This window comes from Homalodisca vitripennis, chromosome 5 (assembly GCF_021130785.1).
Source record: "Homalodisca vitripennis isolate AUS2020 chromosome 5, UT_GWSS_2.1, whole genome shotgun sequence".
Lineage (NCBI taxonomy): Eukaryota > Metazoa > Arthropoda > Insecta > Hemiptera > Cicadellidae > Homalodisca > Homalodisca vitripennis.
Genome location: NC_060211.1, coordinates 38,913,282 through 38,940,844, shown reverse-complemented (window position 1 = coordinate 38,940,844; position 27,563 = coordinate 38,913,282). Strand labels below are relative to the sequence as shown.

At 33.4% G+C, this 27,563-nt stretch overlaps 1 protein-coding gene across 1 annotated transcript in view; it reads right to left on the bottom strand.

Annotated features, from left to right (window-relative positions):
* The window catches only part of LOC124362024 (ATP-binding cassette sub-family C member 5-like), a 124,577-nt gene that overhangs the window by 19,789 nt on the left and 77,225 nt on the right, over positions 1–27,563 (bottom strand). Inside the window, 14 exon segments of the mRNA XM_046816170.1 lie at positions 1,078–1,169; positions 3,044–3,172; positions 5,585–5,738; positions 8,851–8,980; positions 9,596–9,778; positions 11,517–11,682; positions 11,685–11,721; positions 11,829–11,941; positions 15,781–15,941; positions 16,056–16,182; positions 17,016–17,165; positions 17,473–17,669; positions 18,374–18,491; positions 19,536–19,699. Coding sequence (XP_046672126.1) covers positions 1,078–1,169; positions 3,044–3,172; positions 5,585–5,738; positions 8,851–8,980; positions 9,596–9,778; positions 11,517–11,682; positions 11,685–11,721; positions 11,829–11,941; positions 15,781–15,941; positions 16,056–16,182; positions 17,016–17,165; positions 17,473–17,669; positions 18,374–18,491; positions 19,536–19,699 — 1,921 coding nt within the window.

Here is a 27,563-nt window from a genome sequence, read left to right as displayed (position 1 = left end):
TACCAATCTACCTTACACATCAATATTTCTCAATTTTCGCAGTTAGTGATGTGTCACTCCTGGACAACCAGATGTGTCACACGTTGGTTTTTGCTGCACCCAGTGTAGGTTCAACTGAAAGGTATAAACCAGCCAGAAGTGGATAGCATATTCCTGAGCATAGTACGAGATACCTTAGTTCACATAGTATAAGTACCATTGTATTTTTAAAAGTGTATTCACACAACAAATTACTAGAGCTATAATATGATTTTAAATGTGTTGTTTAACCACCCAACAAGGAAGTTTTAGTCAGCCCATCTGTGTCAGCTGCGGGAATTAACAAGCCTACACTCAATGATACCATGAGTGCTTTGTCATTGTTATTTGCAGTTTTTTTTTCAAGATTACATTTTAAAATATTGTAAATAGATATATGTATAAAATGAAAACTTATTAAATTACTGTTGTTTTATAATAATTTAGTTGATATAAAATAAAAACAAATCTTTCATAATTAGATCTTCAAAGATAACCCAACTACAACACTTTTGGCATGCTTTTTTACACTTACTAAAAAAAATATTTAGTCTCATACTATAATCTGTATAGACTAAACAGTGATATTTTAACACTGTTAATGGAATGTAATGAAAAACAACATAAACCTAAACAATTTTAAACAGGAGCATACACTGATATAAATTATCTGTTTAGTTAAAAAAGCTAGCTGAATGAAACAAACAAAATATGTAATAATAACAAAAAGGTAATGATTGCTTGAAATAGTTCCAACTGCCTCATATAGATCGCACAAGAAAACTGCCTATACTAGAACAATTCAAACTGCATCATAGCTGATTAAAATTTTAAAAAAAGGATAAAATGTTAGTTTTTTAGTTTATTTTTGCTTGTGATTGGTAATATGATATGGACAGTAGTAGGGACAAAAATACCAACAAGAATATATTATTGTAGTTGTTATCCCAAAATCTTGGATAAGGACACTCTTTTTGCTTTCGGCATAACACATTCTACTTGCTACAATTACATCATTTTGGAAATGAGAGTTATGGTAGCGTATTGAAGCAAACATACCTGATAATGTATCAACTCTGAGGGCCAGCCACCTGATAGCTGATGTCGACATGTACAAACAGGTTGAATTCAGATCAAAGGTGTTGGTGAATCTGAAAATATATATTGTATTCTTTTAGTTTCCATCATTAACAACTATCGTTTTCCTTTTTCTGATTTACATCAATAAGCCAGCGAACGGATAGAGAGAAAGATGAGTTCATATCTAACCAACTAAGGTTAATGTAACCGTGCTGGTTTTTGCAAAACTTAATGACCACACCAATGAAGGCAATTAATTTGCTCATTTAAAAATAAGTTCAGATCTCTTACAATTTATCAATTTATACTCATTTTATGAGAAAATTCGTTAAATAAGAATTTATTGAATTACATTCCAGATAAAAAAAAAATGTTTTATCCAGTACCACACAATAATAAAAAACTGAAAAAGTCACAGAGTGTGACACAAACAACTTCACGCTTTTAAAATATACATTGTATACAATAAATATTTTATTGGTATCGTAGGAACACCACTCAGGTGGTTTCAAAGTGATTTGCACGAAAGAAAGCAGATCGTTGAAATAAAAAAAGTTGTTGAGGGAAACTTGAAAATAGAAAAATCTAAGCCAATGACTATAAGGAGAGGGGTTCCACAGGGGTCAGTGTTGGGACCTGTGTTATTTGTACTTTTCACTGGTGACCTGCCTGACTACTTGGGGAACCACTGTTACCCTGTCTCTTATGCAGACGACACAGTTTTAATAAGCAACAGCAAGTCAGTTCCAGGACTAGAAATGAACACCATAACATCTGTAAATATGGCTCAGGAATACTGTCCTTAGGAACGATTTAATTTTCAACGCATCAAAAACAAAATGCCTTACTTTTGGTAAAAATAAGGATGAAGTTCATGCTCCACCCAACCTTGAAAGAGTACGAACCACAAAACACCTTGGGGTAGTGATCGATGACCGGTTGACTTGGAACTGCCACATAGACGGCTTATGCAAAAAACTCAGCTCAGCACTCTTTGTGCTAAAGAGGATAAAATCAATTGGTACACCTACTGCAACAAGAACCGCATACCATGCTCTGTTTGAGACCCACATTCGTTATGGTATAGTACTGTGGGGTGGATCATCTGCAGGGAATCTCCAGCGAGTGTTGGTTTTACAGAAGCGTGCAATACGAATCATGGCTGATCTAGACTTTCGAGATAGCTGCAAAGAGGCTTTCAAGACCTTGGGAATTCCTACAGTGATAACTCTGTACATTACTGAAGTGATTCTACACGCCTACACACAACGTCCCGAGAGGAATGGTGACATCCATGATTACAACACAAGGCGGGCCAATGACTTCAGTCTTCCCTTACATCACTCAGCTCTTTTTGCCAAGAAGCCGTCTTATGCTGGAGCGAAGCTTTATAATATGCTTCCGAAGAACTTCAAAACCAGCACAGCACTCCGCAGGTTCTGAAGAAAAGACTTTTATTAAGTGGCTTGTTGGAAGGTCAATATATAGTGTTGAAGAGTTCAAGAATATAACCAATGTAAATATGTAAATTATATGTGTATTTTGTAATTGTTATTTTGGTAAAACTTTTATCATGTTTTAAAGAAATAGCTACCTAAACTGTGTCAGTTAAACATGTTAATTGTTAATGTAGTTAGCAACTTTTATCTACAATTAATTGACTATATGTCTTATCATATTTGACGCCATTTAATTTCTGTTCTTAATGAATACGAAAATAAAGCAATTGTCTATTGTCTATTGTCTAAAACTTTAAGTGCATTTGTTGTGGAAAATCCAACCGTGAATTACTAAATTGTGTGTCAAACTGCTTGTAACAGGTAGTATCTTATTAAAATAGTTAAAATTTACAGCAACAAAACTGTACTAGATACTGAAGATAAAATATTGCAACATTCGATTTTCTTTTTCACTATATTTGCCATGATTATAGAACGACACTCACTTGCTGATAAAGTCGTTCTCTTTGTTGAAGGCATGGATGGTGCTGAGGCCCTGCACGGTTGCAGACACAGAACTGAAGATGGGAGATCGTGACGTGTTCTCCAGCCTCTTTAGGTCTCTGACAGCCACCCTACCAACACAACACAAGTGAACATATGTCTGTCATGTCAATGAAATATTAATTGATCATCTCGCAAAATTGTATTAACCCATCACTGACGAACTGGGCTCGTCACGCAGCGGCCGGGCCTAACAGCACGATGACGAGTTCAGCTCGCAAAAGCGGTCTGCTGTTAAGTTTCCCTCCAAATAGTTCTAGTAATGTTTGATAGATCGGGCGATCGTCTTCACTTGTCAACTAAGAGTGTTTAACAACGGTCTACGTTTAGAGTTTTCAAAAGTTTTATAAATATCCTAAAGATCGCAGTTGTATGTCGAAGTTGAAAAATAATTCATATGAGCTTACTATCTGCTTTTTAGTGCTTCTGATTGTGTATTTTCCACAGTTGTTATTATAATACTTTTGAGGTTAGTGACAAAGAACTAAACAACGCAGACGTACATGTTGGCGGGTTTAGTCTAGACAATGGGTCGGATGTTGTAATCGCTTCGCCCGAGCCGCTTCATTTAGACTATGATTCCGACATTATCCCTGCCACCCCGGAACCTTGCTCGCGTGTTATCGTTCCTACATCACGGATACCCCAGCAGGGCCATGTCCCATCTGAATGAATACCTTCACAGCTGAATTTTCTAGTATAGAATAGTGAGCGATACGATGTGGCGCACCATTGCTGTTCGTTCGGCACCGCTGACCGTAAATTAATTCGTGCCTGCTGGTGCCAGCGCGCCAAAACAATACAATCCACAATGGGTTAACCTTTTGAGTTTAGGTATATTATAGCTTACTTATATCCTAGGTAATAAAAAAATATGACCTGCAATAAATGCTTGGCACCGACTTTACCACCCACTCAATAAGCACTTGGTATTCTGGAGGGTTAAAAGCAACAGCTGCAATGCAACATTTCTTTGAATTGATACACTTCCTGTCTGAACTATCATCCTTGTTGGTGTTGCGAAGATTATCAGTAATATTGGATCTAGGGTGGCTTGTAAATCTCCTGATAGGTGTGGTATATTGGAACTGATTCAAACTATACTGTATACCTTCTAAGCTGCCACATTGGAATTTATGTTATTTATAAAAAATAAAACCAAGAAATAGCTAAAGGTTGGGACACACACATGTCCGTATCCTTCCCGAGCGCAAAAATCTCAATGTTTGTACTAGAGCATATTTCTTTTGCACTTTAAAGTGGCAAATACTTAAAAAATGTTCAGCAAGTAAAAAAGTAGTGACTTAGTCATTTTGTAAGTCTTTTTATTATAACTGGTAAAACATAGTAAATATGAACTAGAGTATAATGTTTTTTTCATACTCTCAAACCTTAGGATTGCAAATAAAATATTTTAATTTTAAAACTGTACTGTAGTTAGAAAAATAAAATATATATGAAAGGTCATAAAAACATTTTAAACATAAGCCCTACAAAATACAGGAAAGAATTTTCACAAGTAATTTTAATACATCAAAAATAAATAAATTCTGATTATTTTAAAATAAAATCAATAATATTTTATATTATTTTAATTCAGTTGCTCTAAAATCATTAAGTATAAGACATATTTTATAATTTTGTATTAATCACAAAATTTAAAATGCCACCTAATATGTTTTGTAGTAAGTTTAGCACAGTAAGAAATCATTACTAGTTTACTGTAAAAAAATCCTCTTCTTCACTTCTTCAATAAATGTCTCTATATCGACTGATGCCGCTCTTAGACCGCACCGTGTCCGTCAAAATTCAAACTTCACGTATCGGTGACGGTGCGGACATGTGTGGACTTACAGGTTGAAAGCTACGCTGCAATTCTTTCACCATATGACAGCCGACATACGGCCTACTCACGTGTCAGGCGCGGTGCGGGTATGTGTGGCCCGGCCATAAGACTGTGCTTTGAACATCCCACTGTTAATCAATAGCCCTCCTGACATAGTACCATTCGTACAAACGTTTTTGTATATACATTTTTAAGAATGTGTCAAAACAACACCCTTTCTCTCTCAAATGACAAAAGAGTGGAATTAAAAATGCCTTTTAATGTTATGAAAAAAAAAAAACTGTCAAAACATTACACAATATTACATTTTAAACTGTATCGTACTTTCTATAAAACTTTGTTATACATTTCAAATGCTAAATATGCAATTTTTAGTAACATATACATGCTCTTTTTGCAAACAAGCATGTTAATATTTGTTAACACTATTAATAGTGATAAAATTAATACAAGTTGGAAGAAACACAAAATAAAAAAGGACTTTGGTAAAAGTATTTTGCCATCATATTTACTTCACTTAAAATATTAGAAGAAACCATTGTACTTGAGCATTCCAAACTCTGTTATAGGCGTAACTTATGTATTCTATTCCTCATGACAAAGAAGACATTCAATTGAACCCACCCAAGGAGCATACCTGAATATTCTGCTGACTGTGAAGAACAGAATGGAGAGGATCACTAGAGGAACGATGAACCAAGGAAAGACAAGGCAGATGAAGAGGATAGCGAATATAAGCGAACAGCCATCCTCTAGCATACACTCCAGCGTGAACGGTAGGTGAGCATCCACTATGAACAAATTGATCAAATAATAGTTTTCCAAAACAAAAAACAACAGGAATCATCTAAATTATGATTGCAAAAAGATTCTGTCAGGCAATTGTATTCTGAAACTGACATTTTGACTGTGTAACGATTTTATATTTCTTAACCCTCGAGCCCCAACACAGCCGTTTCACTTCTTCCCTAGACAGACATAGAACTTGCTTCAACCCCTTTTCCCAGTATCTGCAGTCGTGCAGTGTCTTTGCTCAGTCTTTCTACTCTATCTATAGCCGCGTTGCTTTAAAGACAAAGCGTTAGGAATGCAGTTTAATTCAAATTCAAATTATCTTTATTCATATTATTTGTACAATTACATTTGAATTTATACAAATAAGAAATGGAATCATCTTACATTTTTTATTTTATTATATCCTATGTGTCCATATATTCTCCAAATGAATACAAAGCCTTATCTGTCAAAAATTTTTTTAAATGTTTTTAAACAATAAATCATTTTCTATGTTAAATAAATTTCTAGGGACTTGGTTTATAAATTTAATAAGTTTAATACCTGCCGAGCTAGGTTTTTTATAATGAAATTCCAACGCATGTTTATGTACTGCCAATTGATTTCTATTTCTAGTAAAGTAGTTGTGATTTGACCCCACAATCGGGGTAATTTGTCAAAATTTGATCTAACCATTATAACAGTTTCCAGTATATACATTCCGTAAATAGTTAAAATTCCTAATTTTGAAAAATACTCTTTCACAGATTCCCCATCCTTTAAGTTCATGATTATCCTAATTGCTTTTTTTTGAAGTTGAAGAATGCTTAACAGATTTGAATTACTAGTGGCCCCGTACAACACAACACCAAAGTTTATATTTTGATATTTTACAGTTTATATTTTATAAGTTTATATAATATTTTGTGCTTTACGTTGTCTGTTGTTCGAAGAGTTCTACGGAATTCGGATTAACATCATGATTGTAAATTCCTTTGTCATTTATTGACATAACAAAACTTCCAAGGGGTAAACCTCTCTTTCTAAGTAAAAATTCGCCAAGGGACTGCCAATGTGCTCATCAAACCCTGGTTGGAGCACTGCCTGCAATACCAGTTTTAGCCCACCCATTGCGGCAGTCAGTAACAGTCATCTTACATTGTATAGGTCCAGTTGATCTACAAGAACACAAGCAACGATCAATGCAACGACAAGCTCAACAAGGAAAATGTATTGATTTTGCCAATTCATAAGTGGTGGATGACCAAGTACTTATGTGAACGATGCTCCAAGGCAATGTGGGTTTTCGTGTGTTAAATTCTGTAAAATAGGTTTTTATTATCTCTTTCCATGTTAGTTTTAGTTTTTGTGAAAGATTAAATCATTTTTTCAAAATCTATTTGTCTCTTAGTTATTTAACCTGAGAGTAGCCCACAGATGAAGCGTTATAAATAACACAATTTCAAACAGCGTTGGGACTCTGGGGTTGAACAGCACAATATGTAATACTACATCATTCTAACTCTTAGCTGTACAAAAACCATAGTAACACAAGGTAATCTATTGAGTATCCTAAAAGTCCTACCCTCTCCCACCACCTTAATAGTGGATATTTAATATTGGGGTTGAACAGCACAATATGTAATACTACATCATTCTAACTCTTAGCTGTACAAAAACCATAGTAACACAAGGTAATCTATTGAGTATCCTAAAAGTCCTACCCTCTCCCACCACCTTAATAGTGGATATTTAATATTGGGGTTGAACAGCACAATATGTAATACTACATCATTCTAACTCTTAGCTGTACAAAAACCATAGTAACACAAGGTAATCTATTGAGTATCCTAAAAGTCCTACCCTCTCCCACCACCTTAATAGTGGATATTTAATATTGGGGTTGAACAGCACAATATGTAATACTACATCATTCTAACTCTTAGCTGTACAAAAACCATAGTAACACAAGGTAATCTATTGAGTATCCTAAAAGTCCTACCCTCTCCCACCACCTTAATAGTGGATATTTAATATTGGGGTTGAACAGCACAATATGTAATACTACATCATTCTAACTCTTAGCTGTACAAAAACCATAGTAACACAAGGTAATCTATTGAGTATCCTAAAAGTCCTACCCTCTCCCACCTCCTTAATAGTGGATTTATTTGGGGTTGAACAGCACAATATGTAATACTACATCATTCTCTTAGCCTGTACAAAAAACCATAGTGTGGTAATTATTGAGTATCCTAAAAGTCTACCCATTAATAGTGGATATTTAATATTGGGGTTGAACAGCACAATATGTAATACTACATCATTCTAACTCTTAGCTGTACAAAAACCATAGTAACACAAGGTAATCTATTGAGTATCCTAAAAGTCCTACCCTCTCCCACCACCTTAATAGTGGATATTTAATATTGGGGTTGAACAGCTCAATATGTAATACTACATCATTCTAACTCTTAGCTGTACAAAAACCATAGTAACACAAATTTCAAACAGCGTTGGGACTCTGGGGTTGAACAGCACAATATGTAATACTACATCATTCTAACTCTTAGCTGTACAAAAACCATAGTAACACAATTTCAAACAGCGTTGGGACTCTGGGGTTGAACAGCACAATATGTAATACTACATCATTCTAACTCTTAGCTGTACAAAAACCATAGTAACACAAGGTAATCTATTGAGTGTCCTAAAAGTCCTACCCTCTCCCACCACCTTAATAGTGGATATTTATTAAATCTCATTGGGAATACACACTCAGATGAGGACCATTATGGAGTTTATAGTTACTTCCTACTTCCCCAAAATGGTAATGAGGTACAGGGCAACTCCAATATTTTAAACGGAATGACTCATTGTGCAATGCCTCAAATAAAATATCTTAAAGATAAAACCAAATCATCAAGAAAACCAAGTTGTAACCTCTCTGTCCAAAATGAAAACAGTGTGTCGGCCCCTCCCTGAAATAGTTTTCTATTTACGCCACTAATTAATAAATACTCATGACAAAAAGTCTTTACTGAATAACAAATAATTAAGGGATTCAATGCAGAATAGCACTCAGAAAAACAGTGTTTATTGTATATCACCCTTATATTATTTTGTTACCTTCATCCATATCCTTAGAGAACAAATTCTGTATCCTGCCAAGAGGGGTTGTTTCAAAGAACTGCATAGTTGTTCTGATTACTTTGTTAAACAGCTGGACATGCAGTTTCTTGGAGGCGTTCAGTGACACCTGTTAACAATCACAAGCACCTTGTCACCTTACAAATAAATATTTGTACACTGCAATTATTTATTGTAACATTTCTAATTACTGTTACTATTGTTTTGTCAACAAATTTGAATAAATTTAGTATTAGATACAATTGACAAAAAAAATCATACCAACTGGTGAAAGTAGCCGTTTTAGGAACAAATTATAGGTGATATCTGGGATAAAAATGCCTGTTAGTGGAGGCATGTTAGATCAACGACTGAAGAGTTGTCAGTTTGGTTCTAGTGTCGGACAAATAATTTTTTTAGTTTCTCTCATTTGTTAGTCCAATAGTTGGCATTGGTTAGATAAAATGCCATGTCATACAGCAAGACAACTTCTATAATGACTAAATGTTACTGAATCAAATTATACATGGTGAGCTATTGGACATGGAACACATTAAAAAAACAACAACATTCATTATGTGTTTTAATAAGGGATTTAAAACAAGATCTGACAATTTTGTCAGCTATTTCTATTTGTGCTGCAAATCCTTTCTTAACCTGTGAATTTCTACAATTGTGATAAATTAAATATAAAAGATCAATTCCTGACTTCTAAAAGGTTATGCAAAATACAGCTATAACGTACCCTGGCGTACACAAAGCCCCTGAGGAGGTTGGTAGCAATGATACCCACGATGGTAAGGGCGTACACTGTCCGGTACATCTCAAAATCAGGGTTATCAGCCATACTCGTGCCCAACACTGTCACATTCTCGTACACTGTCTCGTTGCCAACGACAATCGACTCATTCTTCACAAATGAACTGTTCTAAAACACCATCAAATCATAAACATTAATATAACTTATGACATTATTTACCTCATAATTAAAGCTTTTTTAAATAGTAAATACAATACCATGATATTGTATTTGGCACTAAATAAGAAAAAGGCGGATCCTGCGTATGCCTTCATAAAAAAGCAAAATAGATGAAATTACAATCACACATTTATTTTAGTTTACTTGTTTCTTTCCTCTCCCCATATAATTATAATTTAATGCATGTAAAACTCCTCACTATACAGTAAGAATATTCTGTCAATAATTTAGTCATACCACTTAACCTCCTAAATTTTAATTTGTTATTTAATGTCTAATCACTGAATATCTAGCATTTCAATTTGTTATTTTTGAAAATACTTACAAAAATAGGAATCACATCTAATTTAATTAATAGTAGAACCGTAAATAGTGCAGTGCAGTTATAACCAACCAGTGATCCGACTAACAAGTGTCAACTTTCTGGTCTATTATTGGAACCAATTAATATTAAAAGACTATTTCCTTGGGGAACTTCAGTCCAGCATGTCCTTAAGTTTTATCACTTTAATACGAGTGGCTTTGAGCAACGCAACTCAAAGCTTTTAATAGGTAAACTAGTAAGCACAGATTTTATTCTCTTTCAAGCATCAAGACTTCAACTGTGGTTGAATACGTCATCATTTCGATGGAGACGAACTCATTTCTTTAACAAATCACTATCATAAACACTATCACTTTTGATTTTGAAGACCAGTGCAGAGCAACATAACTATTTATAATTGATCTTTTGATAACTTTTCCAAACCTTAATTTAATTGCATGTGACTCTGGAGATTGATTCTTATGATGAACTTGTTCATCGGCCGATTATCAAACCCTGTACCTCCAAACTCAATATACAATCGATATGCACTTTGTATAATCCAGTTTAAACCTTTCTTTTAGCAACAGTTGGCATCATCAGTCAATTTTACTTATTAGGGTAAAGACAAACCCCCAACCCTCAACTACGACAAAAGTAGGAAAAGCCCTACCCAATAAGACAAAGCAATATAAACATATGAGGTAGGAGTTAGTCTAACAATGAGTAATTGATTCCTGAAAGTCACCTAACCTAAACCTAATATAAATTGCATTTTTAATATCCTCCCTCCATTGCAGACTTGCTAATAAATTGGCAACATGAACTGTATAAACATTATAATCATCAGTGGATTTGCACCTTCCTTTTCTCTGCAATTTGACAACGCTGCACACAAAATTTAATTTCTCTCTTTCGTTCACAATGTGCCCAGTGGATAACCAACTTGTATTCTAATGTTCCTACATCAAGACGAAGAGGAATATCCATCCAGTTTGGTTAAGGTAAGCCTGCTCTTCCTGCCTTCAAAACATTTTTATTTAAACCTGGCTTTTTTGCTCTGTTTAATCTACAGAGAAATAGTTTTCATGGTGTGTAAAAATTGCTAATGTTGCATAACGTGCACTTTTTGTGAACTTCCCCTACTTCTCCTGCGTTAGAAAACTGTTACTTATAGGAAAATATCAGTGATTTCTTGCTAGTGACTTTTCAATTTATGAACATTTCTGGCCTAGACCAAGGTCTCCAAACCAACTGTTTTAGAATTTTGTTATTCCACAAATCCAAGGATTCCTCTATCATACCATAAACTCATAAACCTCCTTATATAAAGTGTTTAATTAATAACACTAGATACACATAGTTTGCACAAGACTCACTGACCCCGACACCAGCCTTGATCCACGTGGCCAGCCACCAAGAGCTGAATGCTGTTGTTCCCACATTGAGAATGATGATGGCCACCACACAGAAGACCACGCAGAAGCCTCCAGCTGCCCGGATATAGTTGATGTAGGTCTCCGAGTGAAGCGAACCACGCTCTAAACGCGTTCTGCCTGCGTTAGATGTTTTCCACCAATCATTTGTGCTGGAATATAGCATTCAACTTAGAAACACACTGTTGGCAAAGTTTGAAGCATTAAGGAAAACAAAAAATTAACAACAAGATTTGACAAAAAAAGGAAAATATCTAACCTTGGATATCGTGGTTTCCGTTCTGAACAGTCTTCGCTTTCTTTGGGGTGCCGTTGGTGGCAAGCTTCTCCACCGACACACATTTCCCATTCATTCCCGAGACTCCTGAGTCACTAAACATTCATCACAGTACAACTAGTTTCATTATTCTGTGAAACAGGAAATATAAACTAATTAAATTCATTAGAAAACATATAATACTATAATTATAGGTTTCAAACAGCACCTGGTTAGAAATATAGAATATGATAACTGATAGGAAATCAGCAAGATTCACCTAAATAGAGAATTTTTAACGAGATAGTTTTGATAAGATAGGAAGAGCTCGCTTATCTTCAGCAATTTGGAACATTCTTTTTCTTTTTGACATGAAGACATTAAGCTGAACACATACAGGATGTTTCCACTGGGCACTATATCTACCGCTGAGGGCGAGGGGGAATTCAATTTGAAGCTTCCAGTATTTGCCAAATAACACTGATACGGAAAACTCTCTCTAGTTCAAACTTCTTTATTCTCTCTGCTACTCTTTAATGAACAAACACTATATGTAGTGATAAAAATACAGATAATACATTATCAGTGATAAAAAATAAATAAATAATCACGATAAACATCAGTAGTACTGGTTTCCACAGAAAAGATGAGAGAGCAGACTATTTTTAATACCTGTCTCCATTACAATAAGATTGTATTTAGTAAGCTCAATTAATACCATTGAAAACACTTTTAAATAATTAGGTCCTAAAACAATACATCAGCTTTATTAATTTTCAGCAAACAAAGTTCTCTAATAATCCTGGATCTGGCTGTTGAAATTCCTATAATGTTCAGGCATTATTTTGTTATTGTGCACATCATCATTCTAACCTATGTAGAATCTTTATTATTGAAGTAAAGTATTTTCTACCATATATCTCCTTTTTGAGTAAATTGCAAGGAACACACACCTATATATATATATATATATATATATATATATATATATATAGATTTCAATCTGTTTTTGTATTTTAATTTAGGAGGTTTTTGGAATTACAAATGGAAAAAAAGAAAAGTAAAAACAAATTTCAAAGTACAGCCTAATAAAAAATTGAAAAATTTGTTTTTGCTTATAAAAAAATATACAACATGACCTCCAAAAGTTTTTAAATGGAAAGCATTTTATACATTTTATAAATTTCACTTTCCAAAAACTATTTTATTTTTGTAGAGTATATTTTTATACTTTTACTATTATACACCACTTGATGCTAAATTTCAGGATGAAAAGTTTCATGTCACTTGATACAACCACAACTCTAGAATAAAATCAAAAATAAACAAAATACTAGCTTTTGACATAGAAATGCTGCAAACTGTATTTGCAATGGAAGTCTTTTTTTCGAACCATAAAGTATTAAACCAGTTTTGAAGATGTTCTTGTTGAGGAAGAAATTCTGAACGCAGTGAAGTAGCCAAACTTTTTCCTGAACAAAAGTTCTCGTATCAAAAGCAGAAGGCAAAATCCCGTAATTTTGCATTTTGTCAAAGTGGGCGAGCAGAAACAGCAAACCACCAATGTTTCTTCAATTTGTAACTTTGTAATTTCACCCTGTAATTTTTACACATTATTATGCAATAAAAAAATACACCAAATTAAACTGTGAAACATCCCAATTAATCTGATATATAATATGTCTTACTTAAATCATATTTTTGATACCAAAAGTCTAATTATAAAAATAACTACAAAAACAACTAGAGACTAGTCACTTAAAATTGTAAAAACATTTTTAAGCGATTAGCCACAAGTCATTTGACAGATCCAAGGTTAATTTGCTAACATATTTTATAAGGCCAGCTAACAACATATCACTTGTTTACATTCTGTTTGTATCACTGATTTTCTTACATATTTCATGAGTATAACTATTGACTACTAAAACATATGTTTGCCTATACGCTAAAATTGTTGGAACAACTGTATCATTTGTTTACATTCTGTTTGTATCACTGATTTTCTTACATATTTCATGAGTATAATTATTGACTACTAAAACATATGTTTGCCTATACGCTAAAATTGTTGGAACAACCGTATCATTTGTTTACATTCTGTTTGTATCACTGATCTTCTTACATATTTCACGAGTATAACTATTGACTACTAAAACATATGTTTGCCTATACGCTAAAATTGTTGGAACAACCGTATCATTTGTTTACATTCTGTTTGTATCACTGATCTTCTTACATATTTCACGAGTATAACTATTGACTACTAAAACATATGTTTGCTTGTACGCTAAAATTGTTGGAACAACCGTATCATTTGTTTACATTCTGTTTGTATCACTGATCTTCTTACATATTTCACGAGTATAACTATTGACTACTAAAACATATGTTTGCTTGTACGCTAAAATTGTTGGAACAACCGTATCATTTGTGATTCAGCTTATGGAGGAAAAAAGTAAAAGTGCTTCTTTCATAGTCAGCTGTCTGCTCTAAAGACTTTTGTTTAAAAACTTCCCAGAGAACATAAAAGACTCATAATAATTGTATGTGACATAACAGATGTTTTTATTTCCTTTGTTTTACACACCAAATTATGCTGAGCCGAATTTTGTTTATAGGCATCTACTGATTTGTGTGAATATGAACCTAAATTATTTTCAATTGAACAACACCAGTCAGACTAAGTATTTGAAGGTCTATTTTTATATATTTAATTACTATACGTATACTACATTTTATGGGGAAAATATTATTTAAAAAAAAAAAACGCATGTGCGTAAAAGAGTTATATTTTCTCTTATAATATGCAAGATGCTTCAGCGTTGAAGATTTCCATACTGGGTCGGTAGTAATTTATAAAAGGAATGGGTACCAGAGTACTTAATCGGATTAAGAACGAGGCTCATACTAATTCTTTGAACTTATGTGATTAGATTAGGCCGGCCATAGGTGTTCTCTATGTCAGATTGGAGGTTTAAGACCCCATCCTGTTCATCAACTCACAGGCCGCATTTATTTGCCACTCAGCCTGTCAGGCCACTATGTGTGGCCCACTGTATTTAAAATTCAATCCTTATCCAGTTGTGGCTGGAAAATGCTGTAGTCTCTCAGTCAAATAAGGAACTAAATAAATATTTCTCTAATTACAGTACTTTTCCATAGTAGACATAGTTTTCAGTTAGTTGGTTTTCTTTTAAAGCCAAGTGTGTTTGCCACTGTAGCTGCTAGGGTGTATCCTTTCAATTTATTAAAATGCTAGTCCATTTTGTGGAGCCAAACCTCAAAATATGGAAATGAGTTTACATATTATTGATACCAGAGCCCTACTTTAGACCAATTTTATTTCCCAAATAAAAGTACTTTTAAAATATATCAACTAATACTATACCATAAATAAATACTAATTGGTACGTTTAAATAATAAATATCCAATCAAAAAAGTTTCAACCTTAAAACTGATAAACTTTCTAAACTGTTTGAGAATTTAATTTAAATCTGTCATATAAGGAGCCTAAGGTAAAATACTACCATTTTAATACGAGTCCCAAGTCATGGAAGCACCGAGTAGTATCGCAGAACCCAGCTGCCCGTTGAACTGAGAGGACAACTGCCTGTAATTCCACCCGAGCTTAGCAAGAGATCTATTGGCCCACACTGAATAGCTTGCCGAGTGCAAAAGATTAAACAAAGATATGTCGGAGGGTAAAATCAGGAATTTCCTTTCTCCATGAAGAAAATTCACTATTGACTATTTCTTCATTTCATGGCATAAAGTTGCCAAGGCAGCATTCCCATTACACAAAAGATGGTGAAGTAAATTCTGTACCTCAATATCTCTGGCTCATGGGAGCAATAAACAGTAACTATAACCTGAAATTTTAGCTCCAAATAAGTTCCAATTAGTAATTTCTACTGCCCTCTATGTTACACACACAGCTGGCAGCAGACTGACCTGTTACTATCGTACGAGTTGACGCCATCGCCCTGCGACTGCTGCCAGGTGTGCACCATGGTCGCGTACTCTCCACCCTTAGCCAGCAGCTCCTCGTGAGTTCCTCGCTCCACAATGCTGCCATCTTTCATCACGCAGATCTCATCACAACGGTTCAAGAACTGGAATAGAAACAAAACCGAATCTAACAAGAATTTCCTACACCAAATTAATAATTTTACATGGCTATAAATCAATAACACTCAACAAAGGTAGTTGGGTGCAGGAATTCTGACCTGTATTTGGTGGGTGACAAAAATGACAGATTTGTGCTTCAGTGCCTCCAAGATGTACTTTTTGAAGATGTGGGCTCCGACTTGAGCGTCCACTGCACTCAGAGGGTCGTCCAGGAAGTATATGTCTCTGTCAACATAGCGTAAACAAGATTGTCAAAATAAAGTATTAAATCCTATATTTAAATAAGCACAAAATCATACAACTATTTATCATTATGTTATAAAAAAGATACAATACTTTCAGCATTTCTGTGCTAGTGAACACAAATCATCTCCCTAGTGTAGTGAAATACCATGGACAATAATAATTAAATGTTGAAATATAGACAAAGATATTGTGAAATTTTAAATTGATAAACATGTGATAAGATGATGAAGGTTATTGCCACTGTCACTCTTTCCACCAACACAAGCTTTGTAACATGTAACTAATAAAAATGTGTTTTTTTATTTTTTAAGCTTATATTGGTCTCTTGTAATCAATACATTGAAAATTCACAATCAATATTTTAAACTTTATTATGGTGTCAAGACTTTTGATAGCAATGTTATGTTTGTCAAACACTTCACAAAAGACTGTTACAGAAAAAAGGATTACAATAATTATGTATTATACTGTGATAATTGTCTTAAAATTTAATTATCTTACATTTTTCATAAGTCAAAAAATATATAGTTGAAACTTGAAAAAGCTAAACACAAAACAAAACTATTGGTATTAGGTACTTTAACAATGATTAGCTAAAGTTGAACAGTCAAAAAGTTTGACATTATTGTTGAGATTTTTTTAAACTAAATCAATTTGCACAATAACCAACAGTTATTGTAATAGATTAATCTTACAAAAACATCTTGCTGCAATTGTTTGATTATATCTATTGCACATTTATATTTTTAGTGGCAATTTAAACTTCTGTTTTACTACAAACTTGGTTGATTAGCCTGTGAATTTGTACCAACCGGTTAGCGTAAAGTGCCCTTGCCAGAGCCACTCTCTGTTTCTGGCCCCCAGACAAGTTGATGCCTCGCTCCCCAATTTCTGTCTCATCTTCTCCCGGCAACAACTTGATGTCCTCTGACAGCTCACAGCACATCACAGTGTGGTGATACCTACAAGACACAGTCATTGGTTTAAATAATTGGTTCAAACCACGTAAAACCCATCAATACTAAAGCAAGCCAGAAATCCTGAGTTTTATTCAATGAATTAAAAGGATCATATCACTGACTGACAGTTTTCAAGCTTTTTAAGATTAAAATTTTTGATAGATGAAATTTAGCTTAGAATTCCCTTGCTTGTAAAAGATGACTACATCCAAAAAAACAACCACTTTTGCTCCTAGTGATAAAAACTACAATTTTTGATTTTGCTACATCATAATCTTAGACTACAAGGTTAACTAATACGGATTCTCACCTCTTAGCATTGAAAGTTTCTCCAAATAGGATGTTCTCCTTCAGAGTCGCATTTAGTATCCAGGCCTGTTGACTGACATAGGCACAGGATCCCTCCCTGGATACCTTGCCTGAGTCCATCCGGAGCTGGCCCAGGGCGGCTGAGAGCAGCGACGACTTGCCTGCCCCCACCTGTCCACACACTCCGACCAGACTACCCTGCAATGCCATAAACTCTTGGTGATGGAAGTTAGAAAAAAAGGAAGAAATTAAACAAAAATTACTGAACAATCTGTCTGTTACAAGGTTATGGCTAATGTATAACCAGAGATATTGATCCTGTATTTCAATACTTTTAATTTTTATCAAATAATTTACATTTTGTCATTTTTTTTTTCAATCACTTAAAAAATCAATGACAGCTACTCTTGCCCACTTTTCCTCATACATTTATATTATTGAGTTGATGATAACAGTGTTTGTCCAGATTATTGAACATATTATAAATTGCTTCACAAATTTATCAGAAAATGAAATTTTGTTATCCTTATCACCTTACCCCAGATTTTGATATAAGGTTGTGGCAGAGAGGACTTTACAGCCCCAGCTTAGCTACTAAATAAAGTTGATCAAGGATAACATCAAATCATGTATTGTAGGCAATTTCCCAAACCTAAATTTGATTATGAATTTATAATTGGTGCACTATAAATTTTACAAAAACAAGAGAAAAAGTTGAAAATTAAAAAGTAACACTAAAAAGGCATTACTGAAGAATATATGTCTTTATAACATGTAAAAATGTATAAAAATGCTATAACAATTCAATCTAAAAACAATATCCACCTCAAAACATAATGTAAATTTTTTAATCTTTTTAAAAGTACGTACAATCTCTCTAAAGTGACATAAAACTATTTTACCTTAGGGACATAAAAGTTAATGTCATGCAACACAGGTTCTTGCTTGGGAACAGAGTTGAGGACCACGGTTTCTTCTGTTGTAGCTTGGATGTGGTCTGACTTCTTGATCTTGGCTGTGCTGTAATGTAAAAACCCATGATTATAACTTTTAACAGATTGATGACTTTTGCTCACAAATGCTATAAATCTACAAAAGCCACATTAGTTTTGGTGGTGGTCAAAATGGGAGGTATTAAAAGGGTTAAAAATATAAAGCAATAATTTTTTCTCAGATCACATTTTTCTTGGCTTGACACATTTAAAGCACCATCCATCCATCAGACACATAGACAATGGTTATATCATCGTTCAGCAACTAGATATAGATATAGACACTCGGTTGGATGCCGGGCCATGAGGGCATTCATGGAAATGAAAAAGCAGACATCCTTGCCAAAAAGGGAGCAGAGTCCATAATGGTGGGGCCTGAGTCAGGTTGCGGGATAGCTTTCTCCAACAGCAAAGCTCTTGTACAAGATTGGGAAAAGAGGATAAGAAACATTAATTGGAGAAGAGCCTCAGGATTAAGACTATCCAAAATGTTTATCTCTCCTTACGCTAAAGGGTGGCAGCTCTCCTAGATCAGAGTAAGGAGGATATAAGACTGATATTAGGGATGTTGACAGGACATGCCCTCTAAGTAAACATGTTATGAGGGTGGGCCTTAGCCAGACTGAAGAATGTAGACCCTGTGGAGAAGAGGAGGAATCAACTGAGCATATTTGGTTAAATTGTCCTGCCATTTCAAAAATTCGGAAAAGATTCCTGGGAGCATATCTCCTCAGCCCCAAGAATATCAGAGAACAGGAGCCCTCAAATCTGATAGGTTTCTGTAAAAGCCTCGGATTTAGAGGAAACAAATTTAAGTAAGGGAGGCGCAGAGGTCCTTTTTAGAACTAAGCACGTGGACAAACCATCCTTTTCCCTCAGGAAAAAAACATAGATAAAGAGAATGATGTTATCAGTTTTCCTTTAATAGCAAGTCTGTAAATGGTTTTTTGAGGCTGATTTTACTTTTATTTACACGTCTGTTGGTTGGTTTATGTACACGCTGTATGAGTTGACAAAATGGACACATTTATGGACATGGACAATGTTTTATGAGTTGTTTAAGAAGCATTACCTGAGCAACTTGTTGGAGACTTTCTTGCCATTCTTGACCTTGGTGTGGCTGGGGGTGGGGGGAGGGGTGTCCCAGCTGAATGTACCATTTGAGATACATACGGCCTGGGACTTGTCCATGGGCTTGGCAATATAAGGGCTGATCTCGTTCAGTAGCATTACGCTCTATAAACATCATACAATATCAAGTTAGTAAATAGATTATTTATGTTTTTTATAAAGGCTTTACATTATAAAACCATACAAGAAACTAATGATTCTTCACAATGATTTATTTAATGAAGTTACAGACAAAGCAAGGTAATATGTATACTGGTCAAAATATTAAACATGCAAGTGATTTAAAAATTAAGTACTCTTACTTCACACAGTGGTCATCAAATGTCGAAAATTCTAGAAATGTTCATTACTTATCTATACTTTCAACATAAAAAGTTAGATATACAGTAAGTTCTCACTTATCCAACACCCTGTGTTATTAAAAATTACTTCAATTCAAAAAAAAGGAAAACAAAGTTTAGTGCTTTGTTGACATTGGCTGTACAAATACCCTACATCTTATACCTGTAGATAAAGTTTTTTTCAAATGCTAACTTGTGATGTATTGATTATACTATGGAATTTATAATAGTATAAATTACTGATCTTGTAATTTTCTCGTAGAAAAGGTTTTGTATTGTATAAAACACTAGCCGTTTCCTGTGGCTTGGCACACTTTTCATAAGCTTTACCCATATATGAGCACTTCTGGTTCAGGTGAATTATATTTTGTAGTTTGCCTTGTTGCCACAATCAAGAACATTTGTCAAAAGTGTATGTTTACAGCCATTGTACACGTACATCTACTTTATTATAAAGTGGTCTAACACTCAAGCTTTAAGTTCAACCAGAAATGTATCTAAGTTTGTTTATGAAGCTGGTATAAGATTTCATTTCATCATAATGGTAGTTGAAATTTTGTAAAACTAAAAAATAATATAAAAAGGTTTTTAACATTTTTTTAACAATTTTTGGGTACATTTACATCCCATGAGAATAATATTTCAGTTGTCACAAAATCCACCAACTTTGTCCGGGTGAGATGGAAAGACTATTTTTGTACTAAAAGAAATATTTGCTTTTAACAAGATTTTCCTATTATCTAACTTTATTGTTTATTCAATATTACAACCACACATACATGTCAGATAAGCAAGACTCTACTATATTGGCAAAATATTAAATGTGCATATGACGTCAATAAATATTTTTAAGTTAATATTAATGTAATAAAAATCCTTTTATCACAAAAATAAAGTAACTTGAAATTTGCTTTTTTTTATAGATTCTATATATTAAAGTATGTTAATTATATAAAATTACATTAAGTAACTAAAGAATTAATATGTATTTTGATTGATTAAAAAATAAACTTAACACATGCGCCTTAAATGTTGGAACTCTGTCACACCCTAAAAATTCATCCACATGCAACATAAAACAAAAATCACCAAACAAACTAAAACCAAGCATAGCAAACTATTCTTTAAATAATTAATCATGCCTTAAAAGTGTGCAGTAATTCTTTTGGACTGGAAAGGATGGTGGAAATAAATAATAGAGGATAAAAGCTACACTAGAAAAAGCAGGAGTTACGTGATTGTTACTTGCGTCATTCAAGTATAATTGGATTTTGATGATTCAGGATCAATATTCGATGAACACAGGGTTTTAAGTGTTATAAAAAGGTTTATATATACGTACTAAAAAATATGGGTTCTGATCACATAAGAAGTTTAATTAAAAGGTTAATGACATGGAAATAATAGAAAAATATATCTGGTCGTGTAATGTCTGATACTTCAAATATATGATCCGATTAAAAAAAAAAAAACATTAAGGCATTTTATAACTAATAAACACTAGGACAGCCAGCTGTAAGCAAGCTCATTCACCTTTGTTTCATCTAGTCATCAACCTTGCGTGTACTAATTCCGGAGATATTGAGCTCGACAGATGCACTTCGGAGTTCACAGTCAGATTACGGTGTCAGTAATCAAGTGTGCACTGGGACTTATTTAGTGATGGCAGTTATAAGGTTTGAGTTCATAATTTATATGTATTATTTATTCAAAATATACTGGTGGATGTGAACTTCAGAAGATTATAGATTAATGTGTGAATTAATCAACTTATAATAGTTAAAAAAAGGAATATAACCATTACGATGTAATACAAAAACTCATGCAATTGTTAAGAACGGATGACGGGATAACAGCAAAAAATGGCTAGAGTTATATCATACAGACTTGATTAAAAAGCTGTAATTTTGACTATATCAATACATGTATTGTGTAATACGACAAGCCAACATTCTTATTCTAATGAAGCCAAGAAATAGAATAGCAAATGGTGTTTGGTGCAAGCTTCAACAGCCAAGGAGAATAGTTAAAATGATGTGTGTATCTATCCAAAGTGGATCAAAAGACACGCCAATTCATATGAAAAATACTCTCCAGCTTAGTAAAACCCTTGAAAAGTAGTTGCTTAGTAGCTTAGTACAGGCCCAATTCAAAGTCAGCAAGGGCTGTAGAGCTTTGGAAAGTATGTAATCAGAAAAGTGCAAAAAAGAAAATTTATCAGCTAGAGAACATGTTGCCAAGTTCAAAAAGTACATACTCGAGTTTACTCGTAAGAATGAGAAGGGGAGGACCCTAGTTCACTAGGAAAATCCAAATGCTAACAGAGAGATATGAATGAACCAGCCAATATGAAGGAGGCAGAAGACAGAATAAGATGGAGGGTGATTGTTAGGGCTTGGAAAGTTATGCAACTTGATGGAGTGACGGAAACAGACATGTAAGGTCTATAAAATGTTTCATACTGAACAAACTTCTAGTACAGATGCAAAGAGGCTGAAGTGTGAAGATTTATTACATAGAATAAACCCACTTATTTAAATTTTTATCACGTTTGTTAAAATCAATCAACACAAAAAATGATATTTTTCTTCAATTTCAAAAAAAGTTTACATTTCTAACATTGTTTTTCCTATTTACTAAAAAATTATTTTAAACGATAAAAAAGCAGTTCTTTCATAACAAGAATGTTTAAGCAGTTAAGAAATAACTTTCACTAACTTAACCTCTAAGTTTTGTTTTTAATACATTGCTTATGTTTTTTGGTCTCATAAAAGCTTCAATTTTATTCAACATTGTAATTGATGATAATTTAATAATGCTCTATATACACTGCCCTAACTCAAAATGAAAGATCTAAATTTCAATGTTACACATAACACATCACTAATACAGGGTGAGGCAGACCACCCGTACAGTACGTATAGCGGCCCAACCAAACGAGGTAGATTATTCATAACAACTTAAACCCCTCTATTTCCACCCCAAAGAATTTGGAGAAATTATTTTTAAATCTCTAAAACTCCCCAAAAGGGTAGTTTTTGGGGGGTAAGGGTGGTTTTTGGAAAATTTTCAAATGTAAAGGTATGTTGAGTTATACCTCATTTTAAGGTATTTCTTCACTGATTATTTTGACGCAAAAAGTTTGAACCTATCTTGCTGCTTATGTACAGGGTACACCAAAACATTAAAAAATCAGGGGTTTGTGGGTAAATTTATTGCAACTACCTGCACAAATGTAGAGAGACAATATTTTTATTCAAAACTAATGATGAGACGGCTTATCAAAAAATATCATCAAATGCCACCCTAACTCAAAATTTACACATTTTAAAAATACATAGAATTTTGAAATACTTAACAGCCCCAATCTAAAAAAAATCCAAATAGCAACCTAGGTTGTGTTGTACATAATTAGAGAAAGGTCTTTAAAAAATAAACATTTTCTACATTTAAAGTTTGTCTCTATCTCCAATGGTTAGAGATAATCAGTGAAGATATACCTTTAAAATGAGGTATAACTCAACATACCTTTACATTTGAAAATTTTCCAAAAACCACCCCTACCCCCCAAAAACTACCCTTTTGGGGAGTTTTAGAGATTTCAAAATAATTTCTCCAAATTCTTTGGGGTGGAAATAGGGGGGTTTAAGTTGTTACGAATAATCTACCTCGTTTGGTTAGGCTGCTATACGTACTGTACAGGTGGTCTGCCTCACCCTGTATAACTTGTAATTATTCAATGAGTTTATATTTTCATAGTCAATACTTTAAATTTGCTTCATTCTATTTTAAGCTTCTGTGAAAATGAATTTACCAGAAGTAAATGTAATTATCTGAAAGTACATATTAAGTGCAGATATATATACACAGCCAAATAAAGCAGAAACAACAGTTGAAGGCTTTAAAATGTAGCTTTGGTTAACACACGATTTTATAGCATCATGTGTGAACCTTGACAAATAAATACATTATTTATTTAATCAAGGCCATTCATTTTGAATTCACCTCCTGGAATTGACTCAAATAAGGTCTATTAAGATTTAAAATATAAAAGATAAGGATGAATTGAAAGTGAACAAATGTGTCAAAACTGTTGACACAATTTGAAAAGCGATACAATGGAAACTAATAGAGCACCACTGTAATTTATAAATTTCTTTTGTAATGTTCAGCAAATACAAAAAAAAAAAAAAACAAAGACTAGTTTTCAACCAATAACGCCATTTTTTGTTCATATAAAAAATATCTGTAGTATGATTTTTGACAATGTGTTTGCTAATTTCGTTATTACCAATTTAAAATAATTAATGTTTTAGCTACAGTGGTGCTCTATTAGTTTCCATTCTATCACGTTTTCACAATTTCTACTATCAAGATAAGTATTGGCAGATTCAAAACGCTGCCAGTGAACTATTTCACCATTGTTTTGCCAATAACGTTTTTATCAAAGTAATGATTTTAATGATTCTTTGATAGAAAATGACAAAGGCTAAGTGTTTCCGGCCCCCCTCTCTTCCCCAGTCACCATGTCATATCTCTAACTACAGAGAGTCCATTTTCCCTATCAGTGATGTCAGACTTGATGGACGTAATTTCATGTTTGTTTGACTTGGTATTCTGTATTAGTTTTGCATCTAAACCCCCATTCTAATAATAAAAAGCCACGGAACAATAATATTATACTTCAAATCATATTGATTAGTAGACCACTATTTGTATTTTACATGAAATTTTTTATATTTCCACATTTTCTTCAATTCAATTTAAGAATTTTCAAATACAGCTTGTTTTTGATTTGAAACATTTCCAGTTTGAACACTCCTGTTTTGTTCACTTTCAGAGGATCCTCGAATTAAAAGTAGACAATATTATAAGAAGACTCCATATCTGTGAAAGCCTTAGCTGCACAAGCATAGGACTGTACAATTAATTGCATCTTGACATAATATTATTATATGAAACTTCTGTTTGGCAACTGAAAACTTTAAAAAAATACAAATATTATGTATGCATTAAAGTTTTTAAATGATTTACTAGGCAAGAACAGTTTAAAAGAAAGTAATTGTAAATTCACATGATTCTACGAGGAATTAACAATTAATTATTACTTCATTCTGAAAATATTTTGGATAGAAGAGAGACAAAGATAACTTTGGAAAACAATTTGTAAAATAAGAGGATTTTAACTAAGCATTGTTTTAAACGTTGATATGTTTCTCCTTCTGTATACTTTATAACCAAAAGTACCATTCCATAGTACTTGAATGAATAATTGAATAATGCAGCTCTCATTAATAAAAAGAAAACAGAAATTTTTGTCACAAATTACAATTTATTATCAGATCTCTTTGTCTCTCCTTTTTTCCATTCTTTTTTCTTTATTACATAAATTTACACGCAACAGAGATTACAACACTCTACCAAGAAAACGTTGATTGTAATAAATAATATGTGAGTTACAGGGTATTTACAATATATCCGAAACCAGTGCGCAGTAATAATCATGAAAATGTCCAGCACCCGCAAGTGACCAGCTGTTAATGGAAAGCATGGAGCCCTGATCCGTGTTAATGGAGATGTAACCTTGACTCGAAGCAGAGGCGCGATCCCTCGGTGGAGACTGCGGCACGCCTCCAGCCAGCCGAGCCACGATGGTACAAACACCGACGTTAGGAACGCTAGGGCTGCAAAAGCCTGCAGACAACACATGGTATGACATGACATGCAAGCCGGTAGGATGAGACATGCTTGGTTGCGTGTCAAGACGTGATGTGATGAAACAAGCACACAGGCTCCCTGCTGAACGTGGCTGTCTTATTAGTAGATTAAGTATCACAGCTCAGCAAAAATATAATATAATAAGTCATCATTTGGTTAATTAAGCTTAAAACGAAATGTTTTCAACATAGTAGGGATGTGTGAATGGTAAAATTTGATACCATATATAAAAAAAGTTATTTGCAACGTTAGTAGCAACAATTACACTCGAACATTTGTATTTTATATGAAGTTTTTTAATGTAGATGATATTAGATAAATAAAATATAAGACAACTCCTACAGGTTTTAATTAAATTAAATTTTCATTATTTTCACTAAATCATGACTATTGTTAGTGTAAATTCCTACATAGATGAGTGCAAACCTACTATTATGACTTGTGTTCTTTGGTTCAGTTTTAATAATAAGTGTATTGTTTTTACTAAGTGCATGTTTTTGAGAAATAGTGCGCATGGAGTTGACACACAACATTATTGTTATGATTCCTGACTTATGGGTGTCACAATGCTCTGGAATGATTTGTTTGTTAAACCTAGATTGTAGTTATTTGTTGGGATATTCATTCACCCAAGGAAGAAATATGGTTGCAGATCTCAAACGCAATCTCAAACGTGTTAAAAAATTAATTTGTTCTGCTATTTTTTCGTTCCCATCATGGTTGCCCATAAAACCAATGTAAGAATATTCACTAACGCTCAGCCAAATCCCACGGAGTGACATGCACTATCATCAAACTCAGTGTTTCTCATATAGAAATGAAGCTTCATGTAAAATTTCAAGTCTGTAGGTCAGTTTGTTTTCGAGATATTGTGGAGACAGACAGATAGAAATGAAATTTTACAGTCTTATGAGTGATAGGCTTCACTAAAGCTCAGCCAATTGTTTAACATGCATTTTACTGCAATGTTACGTACACAAATTCAAGACTGGATTACATTAAAATAGATTGCTGATTGGAGATAATTTAATTTGAGTCATGTTTTGATATTAACACATCACCTACTTACTATTTTATCATTTACTGTACATTTTGTATTATATTAAATTATCACTTTATTTTGCTTTTATTCAGATGTATAGCCTAAATAAAATGCTAAAAAATAATGCTTAAACAGTTAACTACTTAGTGTTCAATGAAAAACAAAATATAAGGGAGACATTTAAACTGGATATAGTACAGTGATGTAAAAATCAAATTGTTTTCAAAACCTCAGATGAGACTTGGCTGAAATAATTGTAAACGATATATGGATGTTGAAAAGAAATCTCCAAAGCCAGTACTCAGAGGAGTAAAATTAAATATGTATAGCCTATGAAAGGGAAAGAATACAACATTATCTAAACTCAACTTATGTAATTTGTAGATTTCTTTTAGCCAAAGCTTATATGTTAATCATAGTTTACATAAATTATTTATAAAATTAGTCAAAATAAAATGCTATAATCTATATGTAATCATAATAAAAAGATTTGTTTTGAATCAAAAAGTGACTGACCTTATTCAATTTGGCAGAACTTATTCAACAAAGAATTTATAAGAGGAAATGGACATACAACAAACATTTTACTATCCTGTTCAAAATTTTTACAATGGAAACGTTTCACTTATATTCTCCAGTGATTAAGATGATTTATAAATAAGTTATCATATAATGACAATATACAAGGTGTGTTCAAAAAGCAACAGGAATTTTTTAGTTTCCCAGGTCTGGAGAGTGTGATTGTCAATATTATTTATTAGGTTAGTATTCATGCTTCTGAAAGTATAAAATAATTTCCAGCTGTATTCATTGTTTACTTTTTCAGTGGCAACTCTTAAGGTTAGACGTATTTGATGAACTCAGCGAT